Source organism: Mobula birostris, chromosome 10 (assembly GCF_030028105.1).
Source record: "Mobula birostris isolate sMobBir1 chromosome 10, sMobBir1.hap1, whole genome shotgun sequence".
Taxonomy (NCBI): domain Eukaryota; kingdom Metazoa; phylum Chordata; class Chondrichthyes; order Myliobatiformes; family Myliobatidae; genus Mobula; species Mobula birostris.
In genome coordinates, this window is record NC_092379.1 from 102,782,156 (window position 1) to 102,794,731 (window position 12,576).

The following is a 12,576-nucleotide window of genomic DNA, read 5'->3' on the forward strand; positions in this document are numbered from 1 at the left end:
TCCACCATTGTCCCTGTACCAAAAAAGACCAAGGTAATATGCCTGAACGAGTGGCATCCTGTCGCACTCACCTCAATAATAAGCAAATGCTTTGAGAGGCTGGTCAAGGATTACATCTGTAGCTTGCTACCATCCAAGCTGGACCCCCTATAATTCGCCTACTGACATAGCCGATGGACAGATGACACAATAGCCACTGCTCTACATACCGTCCTTACACATTGTGACGAGAATACACATAGATTAAGATGTTAGCTGGCCTGTGCTGGCAGCAGTGGGATCAGCAGTTGGTCTGCCACCTGTCTTCAGGAGAAAGAGAGATAAGGAAAACAATGGAGCAGCATTTGGAGATGTTAATGAAGGGACGGGAGAGTTTAACGGAAGGAGAGCTGTCAAGATTGGCTCCCCCTTTGAACCCTGAACTGTTTGAAGTGATGGACAGGCGATACCCCAGCAGGGGGATAAAAAGGGACAGGTTCGCTAAGGCAGGACACACACGACACCACGAGGTAACGAGACCCTGGAAGCGGTGCGCCTCCCATAAGTCAGTGGGAAGTTTTGAAAGGCTGGTCGTGGGACCAAGCCATAGACGCACAGGGTGGAAAGGCACGATCGGTGGGAACCTGGTGTGTGTCCGCCCTTGCCTGGGTGCCAGGTTCACCGCAGAGAAACGATTGTATCTGGAACCGGAGGGGTCACGGTCGGTGACCTCAGAAGACATCACAAGGGGCTCGCCCGAAAGCTGACTGCGAAGAATATCAAAGGTCTGTGTGGAAGCCGTTTGAATATTCATAAGTTTTGCTCTCTCTCTCCTACCCCCCACCGTCCATCTCCCATGGCAGTGATTACTGCGAACTGAACTGAATTCAATTGAGCTGAACTTTGCGTCACTTTGAAACTGGTCATTTACCCCTAGACGACGATAGAGCTTGATTGATCCTGTTATCCTAATTCTGTGTACATGTGCGTTTATCATTGCTGAACTGTTGCATTTATTATCCGTTTGATTAGAGTACTGTGTTGCTTGTTTCTTTAATAAAACTTTCTTAGTTCTAGTAATCCAGACTCCAACTGAGTGATCCATTTCTGCTGGTTTGGCAACCCAGTTACGGGGTACGTAACAACATCTGGAGAGGAGAGATGTGACAATGCTGTTCTTGGACTGCAGTTAAGCATTCAACACCATAATTTCATCCAGGCTCGACAGGAAGCCCAGAGACCTTGGCCTCAACCCTGCCTCATGCAGCTGAATCCTGGACTTCCTGTCAAATCGCCAGCAGGTGGTAAGAGTGGACTCTCTCACCTCCACCCCTCTGACTCTCAACACAGGAGCCCTCAGGAATATGTACTAAGACCCCCCCTTTACTCCCTGTATACCCATGACTGTGTCACCACCCACAGCTCTAATCTGCTAATTAAATTTGCTGACGACACTACATTGATTGGCCTAATCTCAAACAATAACAAGGTGGCCTACAGGGAAGAAGTTGTCTCTCTGACACAGTGCTGTCAAGAAAACAACCTCTCCCTCAATGTCGCAAAAACAAAGGAGCTGGTTGTGGAGTACAGGAGGAATGGAGACAGGCTAACCCCTATTGACGTCAATGGAACTGGGGTTGAGAGGGTAAACAGCTTTAAGTTCCTCGGTATCCACATCACGGAGGACTTCACGTGGTCTATACACACCAGCTATGTGGTGAAAAAGGCATAACGGCACCTCTTTCACCTTAGACGGTTGAGGTATGGTCCCCGAAATCCTAAGAACTTTCTACGAGGGCACAACTGGGAGCATCCAGACTGGCTGCATCACTGCCAGGTATGGGAACTGTACCTCCCTTAATCACAGGACTCTGCAGAGAGTGGTGCAGACAGCCTAGCACATCTGTAGATGTGAACTTCCCATGATTCAGGACATTTACAAAGACAGGTGTGAAAACAGGGCCCGAAGGATCATTGGGGACCTGCGTCACCCCAACCACAGTCTGTTCCAGCTGCTACCATCCAGGAAACGGTACCGCAGCATAAAAGCCAGGACCAACAGGCTCCGGGACAGCTTCTTCCACCAGGCCATCAGACTGATTAACTCACACTGATTTGAGTGTATTTCAATGTTACATTGACTTTTCTATTCATTATAAATTATTATAAGTTACTATGATTGCACATTTAGACGGAGACGTAAAGATTTTTACTCCTCAGGTATGTGAAGGATGTAAGAAATAAAGTCAATTCAGTTCAATTCAATTCATTTCATTTGGCAGCTCTGGCATAGAATCGGCTCATCCCCAGGCCCGCAAAACCTTAGACCCTGAAGGCGTGCTTTTGTCTCCTAGTCCACATCCTTGGTATATCGATCAGTGGCTGGTCAGTGAGCTGCAAGAGTGAGAACCAACATTGTGAAGAACCAAAGCTTGAATGTACCTGTAGGTCAGGGTCTTTGATAGAACCCCATCCACCTTAAAAAGGAAAAAAAAGACATTAAAAGTAGAAATGAAGCTGTTTCCGCAGATGAGCTCGAAGAAGCTGCCGTCTAGCGTCATCATAGCTCTCCTTTTATTAACTCTAGCATCTTTCCAAAAAAAGGTGTCAAACTGTCTGGTTAATAATTCTCTGCTTTCTGTCTTCCTCTCTTTTTGTACAAGAAAGTCTCATTGGCTGCATTCAAATGTTCTGATACCAATGTATAATTCAGTGAATTTTGAAAATTTTCAACCAGTGTGTCATCCAGATTTTGCAGTCACTTCCTTTAAAACACTTAGTTGCAGGCAGTCAGCCCTTTTTTAGCCCAGTGAACTTATATTAATACTTTATCTTTTGTGCTTAGGATTTTTACAAGTCCTCTGTGTTATTTGAAATTAGGCCATTCGTTATCTGAGAAATACTTGCAATGTTCTTCCATTTGTAATGATGTGAAGGTGAGGTTGCTAAGATGGACTGAGAAAATAAGCTAAGCTTATTTATAAGCTGAATTGCTGCACACATGCAAATAGCTGATCCACAACACTTAACAGAAAGAGTGATTCCATGAGAATGTGGTGTGTCTGTGATGAACAAAGGTCGAGGATAATAAATTGAAAACTGGGGAATACAAAGTGGCATGGACTAGCAGACAGTGGCGTTCACCTTCAGATTGCATCTGGAATTCTGTCGTCACCACCTCCTAAGGGATCTTGAACTGCAAGATTTCTTGTTAATCTTTCATTATTACTCATGCAGAATTAATGTCCCTTAATACTTTGAAATAAGAAAGAAATCACTAGGTCACTGTAAATTAATGGTCCTTGATTATATATTTAAATGCACAGCTTAGTGTTTCAATCACAGTGAATGCTGATTACTTTCATCCTGACTGTGAAATTCGCTTACATACTCACAAGTGCTGATTGGGTCACAACTTTTCAATGTAAAATTCATTTGGATTTCTTATGTCAGTTTCTGAATGTGGGGAAAAAAACATTTTTCAAATGTTGTATCTTTTGACTTCTGATTATGCCAGAACTTAACTTTTGCTTTCTCTTTTAAATATATCACAGCAAACATATGTGGCAAATCTTCCTAGACTTTATCTGCTGCCTATGGTCCTTGCATGCATTGACATGGTTGGATACTTTGGATCAATTTAATCGGCAGTTTGTATCTTTAGGTTGGCGTGTGAGTGATGATTAACCACCACTGAATGATTTCTTTTACTCCACTGTAATCCTAGGGAATTTTCTCAAGGCTGCTCTGCAGTCTCGTGCTGGAGAGTTGTGAGAGGCCAGATGGATTTATAGTGGACTGGGTGGGCCAGGATTTGATTTGCTGAATACTGGTGGGATTTTTTCAGTGATTTACATTAGCAATTCCATCTTTTTTTTAACCTTTTTTTGTAAATTCAACACCTAAACCCCATTTGTCATTGTTGTGGTTGAATGATTTGAATTAGTGAGGTTTTACAACTGCTCACTAATTCATATATGAGAACATAATGTTTCTTTAATGGATTACGCCCAGAAGTTTCAGTTTCAGAAGTTTCAAGTCCCAAGTGCTGACAGCTTTTAAGGTTATTTTTTCCAGTCTTTTTTTTAGTGTTAATTGGGATATGTAATTAAGATTGCTTTGCTTAACTTTGCAGGTATTACGTTTTTTGCGCCTCTTTGGACCTGGAAAAAACATTCCATCAGTTTGGCGAAGTGCTCGGAGGAAAAGAAAAAAGAAACACCGTGATCCACAGCCTGAAGCTCCGGTGCAGGAGGGAGATGGAGAAGAGGCAGCAAAGGAACAAAAATCTGGCTGGGAATATCACTATGCTGCCCCACCACCACCTGAGCAGTGCTTGTCTGATGATGAAGTATGTAATATGCAAATTATTGATAACTGCTATCATTTGGGAAACTATATTTCGAAAGCTGCAATGTATTATATATTGTCTATACTTGTACAATATTACAAAATCAACATATCAAATTCAAATCTGAATTGGATAAAAAAATACCTTTTTGTGAAACATCATGACTTGTTCTGTGCGATCATTGGTATAGAAAACATTTTAAATATTTCATCCATCCTATCCTAAGTGACTTTATGCCTCTGAGATAAATTCCAGAACAATGCAGCTCTCATACCAGCAGGCACCAGCCGATTACCACATGATAGCTCATAGGGATTTATATACTTGTACCCTGTTTTCAGCTTGAGGATATTCCAAAGTACAACACAGCGTGAGAAATGGTGATATAATTGATAGCATAATGCACTGTTGTAGTATTTTCTGAACTATTAATGTTGGATGAGAGAGCAAGCAGTTTTTCTGTGCATTTGCGTAAGATAGCACTGCTGACAATATTGCACTTACTCAGCTAGGTAAATGAATATTACTCGTGTTTGCTGTATGATTAAGCCAACAGTTTCCTAATTTATTTGACTTAGATTATTGATATTACACAAAAATTACTGGTTTGGTTATTGTAGATTTGTTTTCCTTTCCTTTTCCTCATTCTTCAATGAGGGAAACAAGAGCAATTGATTTGTTTCAATATCCAAAGCAAATGCAGACTAATTGAAACTATTGGAATTTGTGGCTCAAGAACTTCAGTACAACCAATTTGCACAGCTTTGTAAGATGGTACGATTATCTTTCAATTCTTGCAGTCTGTGAGCCTGCCCAATATTAAAGATAAAACATCAAAGTTGAGCACTTTTTGTTATTTCCATTTATTCTTGCATTTTATTTTATTCTAGCAGTTTGAGAGAATAAAGTATAATAATTTATATGTGACAGCATGCTTGCCTTAATCAGTTGGAACAAGGAGCATAAAAATTGGCAAGAAATATTGAAGCTGTACAGAACTTTGATTAGGCCACATTTGGAATGCTGTGTGTACTTCTGGACGTTACACTACAGGGAAGGTCACAGTACAGGGAAGATGTGGAGGTTTTTGAGTGAGTACTAAAGCAGTTCATCAAGATGTTGCCTAAAGTAGAGTGTAATTTTCATAAGGAAGGTTTGGACAAACTTGGATTGTTTGTTCTTCAGCATCAGAGGCTGAGAGACGACCTGATAGAAGTTTGTAAAATTATGAGAGACATAGATAGGATAGATCATCAGGGTCTTTTTCCCCCCGGAGTGGAAATGTCAAATACTAGAAGGCATAATCTTAAGGTTTAATGGGGCGGGGGGGCGGGGGGAGAGAACGTTTAAATGAGGTTTACAAGGCATGATAGCATAGTGGTTAGCACAATCGCTTTACAGAGCCAATGATCACTGATTGGGGTGTGATTCCTGCCACTGTCTGTAAGGAGTTAATACGCTCTCTCTGTGACTACATAGGTTTTCTCTGGTGCTCCAGTTTTCACCCACGTACCAAGGATATACAGGTTAGGGTTAGTAAGTTCCAGGCATGTTATATTGGCATCAGAAAAGTGGCAGCACTTGCAGGCTACCCCCAGTACACTATTCAGCTGATGCAAAACAATGCATTTCACTGTATGTTTTGAAACATAGTGAGGAATAAAGCTAATCTCTTAAAGGTTTTACATAGATAGTGACAGGTGCAGGGAGGGAGCAGAAGTGGTTGCTGGAGACTATTTCACTTGTTGCTTGGGTGAAGTTAATGGAGGTAGTTCCATGATAATGATAATGTTAAGTTCTTTACATTTAGATAGGAGATAGGCAGGAAGAATCTTGGTAGTCACGTGTACTCTTTTGTCACGGCATTGAGGTTGATTTCATCAGACTGAGTGTTGGTATGAACATGCCACATTCTTCTTCAGCTACTGAGTCCATGTGATAGTGTTCCCACACTCCTCTTCAGTTATGAATCCTAAATGAATATTGCTGGAGAGGGATACACCAAAGTATTGGGATTATGTTGGCTTTGATCAAGCCTAAGCAAAAGAAAAGTTAAATTCGGGTGCCGTTTGAGTAAGTGCACTTGAACTCAAGCAGCACCTGAATGCATGTACGATGTAAGAGTTTGTACAGAGAAATTTAGGGGAGCAGGGTTGTGAATTCAGAGGCAGGAAAAATGAGAATCAGATTGAGATTGAAATCACATAGTAATGATATTGTCCAGTACAGAAGCAAATGAAGGAATAGAATGAGGATTTTTGTTTTGAAGATTTTTTGGGGGGCAAAAGAGTAAATTTCACTCAAAAGGAAATGTAAAGTGCTTGAATTATTATGTGCTGATAATACTTTGGAAATATAATCTTTAATGTCATTAATTAATTCAGAATTACTTACAAAGCCATTTTTCGTTATAAACTTTCAGATTACAATGATGGCCCCTATTGAGTCCAAATTCTCTCAATCCACTGGTGACACTGATAATATAATGGACATGAGACCAAAAGTTGCAGAATGGCGCTATGGACCTGCGCAACTCTGGTATGATATGCTGGGGGTGCCAGAGGATGGGGAAGGATTTGATTATGGCTTCAAATTGAAGCAAACAACAGAGCAAGAAGATACTCTGGAGGAAAAAGTAACCTGCCAGGTAGAGGTACAGATACAGGTAAGTAATGCAGAAAAACGGTAAAAAGAAGTGAATTCTATCCATTATTTAATTTTGAATCATTGTCAAAAGATATTTATTTTATAATCTTTTGTCATTATGATTTTAATAATTACTATATCAATTTGATTTTTAAAACTTCACAAATATAATTGTAGATGGTAGCTCTTTCATCTGGATCACAAGTTGCTTTGAGTGAGAGTACATTGATGATTCAATAAACTGATGCTCATTTGTTCACAACTGTCATGCTTTCCTCTTTGTATAGTTTAGTATATCCATGGTGACTTTTGTCATCATCAATGATTCCCTATTTTTATGTTACCGTCAACCTTGACCCTTAAATTGTTTAAGTTTTTATATTCCTTGTGTGCTCCCTCCGTCAAGGCTTGAGCTTCTTTACCTACACCTCCAACCCTTCCTGTGAGTGAGATTGTTCACAACCTGACTCCCTTCTGTTTGTCCTAGATATACGTATTGCAGATGCACACTTGCCTCTCATTTTGAGTCCCACTTCCAGATACTTGAGGACAAAACTTGTAATGATGTCCTTGTACAGCACTTAGGAAATGTGCATATTGGGAGATAGCAACTTTCGACCAAGATCTATTTGTTATCTCAAGGAAATGTCAGAACAGCAAGGGGCTTCTCCGTCTTTCTTGGCCAATATTTATCTGTCAATCAATACCTCAAGCAGTAAAAGAATACATTATCTGACATTTAGAATATCGCAAAGCAGCTGTCACTTTTATTGTATTATTGAAGTCATTCTCTTTATCTAGCATGAAAGATTTTGTTTTATTTCTCGTCCTGCAATCCTCTCCATTGGACAGTGATTTTATAGATGTATGTATATGTATAGTACTGTGCAATAAGTCTCAAGCACCCCAGATTTTAATATAAATTTTATTTTAGATGTTTATTTTTCTCTTCTGCACTAGTGTGTCAGTCGAAAAGAGCACATTTTAGATTTGCAAACCTCCATTTTCCAAAAAATTAAATTTTACGGAGATTTTTTAATATTTTGTTAAGGAAAGCAACATATTAAGTAATCGACTACTTTTTAAATAAAAACTTGACTACTTTGTTGGTATTTACCCAGGTTCATGATAACCAGGTGCTAATGACGAATGACATAGTGAGTTGAATGAACTAAAATGATTAACTGAAACAGATGCAGGTGTAGGAGGAATCAAACGGGGTGAAGTACAACCAAATTAAAAGGTGAGGGTGTGGCAGATGTGACAATTTAAGCTTCAAATCATCAATTCTTACACATTGGCAAGAGCAAGGAAGGTGGTCATCCTGCATCAACAAGATCCCTCCAAGCAAAAATTTTGCTGTAGATAAGAGTTTCAAAATGTGCTGACCAAGCTCTTCTGAAAGAAAAACACAAAGAAACGAGTAAGGCTGAGGACCAGAAACATAGTGTCAGCCATGGAAACTAAGTGCAGCAGATGAGAGATACATTAAACTGATATCCCTTCTACATTGGAAAAAGTCCAGCACTGCTATCAACTCTGAACTCACAGAAACCACTGCAACCCAAGTACACCCATCTATATTCTGGAAAAGTCTTGTTAGAAGTGGTCTTCATGGAATAGTTGCTTGAAAAAGCCATTCCTCCAAAATGGAAAAGAAGCCAGGAGACTCACCTGTGCACAAAAACACAAGAACAGGGGTGCTGAATAATAGCACCCCTGTCAACATTTCACAATTATTGCTCAAGCAGGAGGCAGTTTGTCCATTGAAGAGCTGGAAAGCGCTACATGGATGAGTATCGGCAGCACGGTAGAGGTTCTCTGCAGGTTTGGGGCTGCATTTCTGCAAATGGAGTTGGTGATCTAATTAGAAATAATGGAATTCTGGATGCTGAGAAATACAAGCAGATTCTCATCCATCATGCAAAACTATCAGGGAGGCGTGTGATCGGTCCTAAGTTCATTCTGCAGCATGACAGAGACCCTAAACAAATGACCATGGTAATGAAGAACTATCTTCAGCAAAAAAAACAACAAGGAGTTCTGCAACAGATGGTATGGCCTTCACAGAGCCCTGATCTCAACATTATTGAGGCTATCCGGGATTACCTGGAGAGGCAGAATCAAGCGAGGTATCCAAATCTGCAGACGAACTGTGGCAAGTTCTCCAAGAGGCTTGGACGACCTACCCAGTGGATTTTCTTATAAAACTGCATGACAGTGTGCAGAAGGGAACTGATGCAGTTTTAAAGGCAAAGGGTGATCACACTAAATATTTGATTTAGTATTTTACTGTTTACTGCTCTTTGTAGTAAATTGTTTGATATTTAGAAATATTTCATTATTTTTGAAAGCATCTTTTTACATGTGCCAAAGACTTTTGCCTTGTACTCCATGTATATGTACCTATATGTATATGTGTGTATGTGTGCGTATTTATATGTATTTATGTAATATATGTATTCAAAGTTCAAAGTAAATTTATTACCGAAGTGTGTGTGTGTGTGTATGTGTGTGTATATATATATATACAACCAACCCTGAGATTCATTTTCTTGTGGGCACACTCGATAAGTCTATAATAGAATAATTACTATAATTGAATCAAACAAAGACCGCACCAACTTGGGTGTTTAACCAGTGTGCAAATAAACAACAAACTGAAAATACAAAAATGAATAATAAACAAACAAACAATAAATGTCAAGAACATGAGATAGAGTCCCTGAAAGTGAGTCTGTGGGTTGTAGGAATATCTCAATGATGAGGCAAGTGAAGTTGAGTAAAGTTATCCTATTTGGTTCAAGATGGCTGGTGGTGCGAGTCCTGATGGCAGCAGTATAAAGAGATTTTGTCCTGGGTGGTGAGGGTCTTTGATGATGGATGCTGCTTTCCTGCGACAACACTTGGTATTCATGTGCTCAGTGGTGCTGGTGGGGGCTTTACCTGTGATAGACTGGGCTGTATCCATTACTTCTTGTAGGATTTTTCATTCAAAGGTATTGGTTTTGCCATACCAGCCTGTGATGCAACCAGTCAATATAATCTCTACTACACATGTATAGAAGTTTATCAAAGTTTAGATGTCCTGCTGAATCTACGCAAACCCCTTAGGAAGTAGATGCTTTCCTCGTAATTGCGCTTGCATGCTGGGCCAAAGGCATGTTCTCTGAAATAATAACAAGGAGGAATTTAAAGTTGCTGATCCTCTCCACCTCTGATCCTCCAGTGAGGGCTAATTGTGGACCACTGGTTTCCTTTTCCTGAAGTCAATTAATCAGCTTCTTGGCCTTGTTAACATTGAGTAAGAGGTTACTGTTCTGGCACCACTCAGCCAGATTTTCAGTCTCCCTCCCATATGCTGATTTGTCACCACCTTTAATTCAGCCTATGAATATGGCACTGGAAACTATTATTTAGATATGTTGTGATTATTTCTTTTGGATCACATCAGTTTTCCTTGGTAATAGCACTAGAAAAACATGCATTCAAACTCCCTGCTGGGCTGTAAATTTATGGCAGTAGAGGAGAAGCTGCTATATGAGATGATCTTTTGAATGATTTGATATTTCAAAGCCAAATCTATTGTTTAGTTCATTAAGTTCTTCACAGATCATATAAAAGCAGAGGATTGTCTTTGTAAGCATAGGCTTAAAATTAATTAGTCACTTATCTGTGTTGCAGGATTCACAGAAATCAAACAAACACAATGCATTTTAAATATTTATTAACCACAAGGTGATTCATAATGAATTTCATTATTATGTTGTTACTATAATTCTGTGGTAGCACCTTTTTGCATGGAATACTCTAACTGATATTTCTGAAATATGTACATTATGATCATAGGAACCTTCTGAAGAGTTGGATAAGTTGGCAGATGAGAAGTTTGAAAATGAAATGGAGGCGCTTCTGGGTGAGCACTTTCTAATGGTCACGCAGCTGCCCTGGGAAGAGGACATTATTTGGAATGGAGAGGATGTCAAGCATAAGACGACAAAATCCCAGCGAGCTAGCCTGGCAGGCTGGCTGCCATCTAGCATGACTCGAAATGCCACTGCATACAATGCGCAACAAGGTAAGAATTCTGCCCCAATCTGAAAATGTTATGACAGCGAAGTCAATTTATCAGTGAATACTGAATTAACAGAATGCAATGGATCTTGTTTCATTTCCTTTTAAATTTCACTGTTGCCTTGCAAATATAAATATTCACCTCAAAGTCAATAACCAGGACTCAATTCATAACAAAACTACATTCACTCCGTGGCCATGTAATAAAGTGCCCACTGAGTGTATGTTTGCGGTCTTCTGTTGTTGTAGCCATCCACTTTGAGGTTCGATGTGTTGTGTGTCCAGAGATGCTCACCACTATTGTCATGCTAGTTATTTGGGTTGCTGTCGCCTCCTGTCAGCTTGAGCCAATCTGGCCATTCTCTTCAGACCCTTCTCAATAACAAAGGCATTTTCACCCACAGAACTGTCACTCATTGGATTTTTTTAAATGTTTAAACTATTCTTTATTTACTCTCGAGACTTATGTGTGAAAATACCAGTAGATCAGCAGTTTCTGAGATACTCAAACCATACCGTCTGGCACCTACCATCATTCCATGGTCAAATCAGTTAGATTACATTTCTTTCCCATTCTGATGTTTTGTCTAAACAACAGCTGAACTTCTTGAACATGTCAGTATGTTTTTATGCATTGAGTTGCTGTCACATGATATTTGCATTATCAAAAAGGTAGGTGTACAAGTGTCCCTAATAAAGTGGCCACTTTATTAAACCAGCAATATTTATGGAATATTATTTAAACCAGGAATATTGATGGAATATTATTTTCCTTTTAGTTAATTGGTGGGTATATATTTTCAATGCTTACATTTCTGGAAATTTTTTACCTTCCAATATCATTCCATGCAATTTAATTTTTTTAAGGGCTCAATCGTGGTGGCACTTGGTTGTCGAATCCTGTGCCCCCTACTCCAGTGCAGAAAACGACAATACCAGGCCCTCCAATCCCAGCTAAAGGGAAGGACAAACATGCACCAGAACAACACGGTACACCATCTATATATATTTTAATGGGGAATGAGAAGATCATTGACTAGAATTCTGCATGATTCACAGTGAAAGCAGCAGAACAGGGCAGAGTACTCGTAGAATGAGGCTGGGGATTAAGAGTTATCATTGGGAGGAATTCACTATGGGACGTAGGTTAATACTTGAAATATATGGTGATGATGCATTGTGTAACTGGGGATTAAAATGGAAACAAGTATGGGAAACTGTATTGTGCAACGTGGGAATTGCACTGAATCGTTCAAGGAATCACTGAGGAATATTTTCGCTCCTTTGCCTTCAAGTACGATTCACTTGTAAAGGAAATAGATACATTTCTCAGGGCATCTAGCTGATTGAGCTCAAACTTCAACTGCTTAATCAATGGATTTTCTTCCATTAGAAGGCAGAAATGGGACTGTTTGCTGATGAATAAGCAGTCTCCTGATCCATTTTTAATTTTGGATATTGAAATAGTCCTTGTCAAAGATGCACGAATTCCTGGCTGACATCCAGGCTTGGGCTGGTACGTCAAG

General features: G+C 39.8%; 1 protein-coding gene across 2 annotated transcripts in view; it reads left to right on the top strand.

The window, feature by feature from the left end:
* The window catches only part of taf1 (TAF1 RNA polymerase II, TATA box binding protein (TBP)-associated factor), a 158,148-nt gene that overhangs the window by 53,402 nt on the left and 92,170 nt on the right, over positions 1-12,576 (top strand). The window contains exons 7-10 of one of the 2 annotated variants that reach the window (XM_072270737.1): positions 4,115-4,330; positions 6,753-6,995; positions 10,826-11,054; positions 11,918-12,040. In XM_072270737.1, coding sequence (XP_072126838.1) covers positions 4,115-4,330; positions 6,753-6,995; positions 10,826-11,054; positions 11,918-12,040 — 811 coding nt within the window. The remainder of the gene's footprint in view (positions 1-4,114; positions 4,331-6,752; positions 6,996-10,825; positions 11,055-11,917; positions 12,041-12,576) is intronic. The other variant, XM_072270738.1, reaches the window with a different exon arrangement.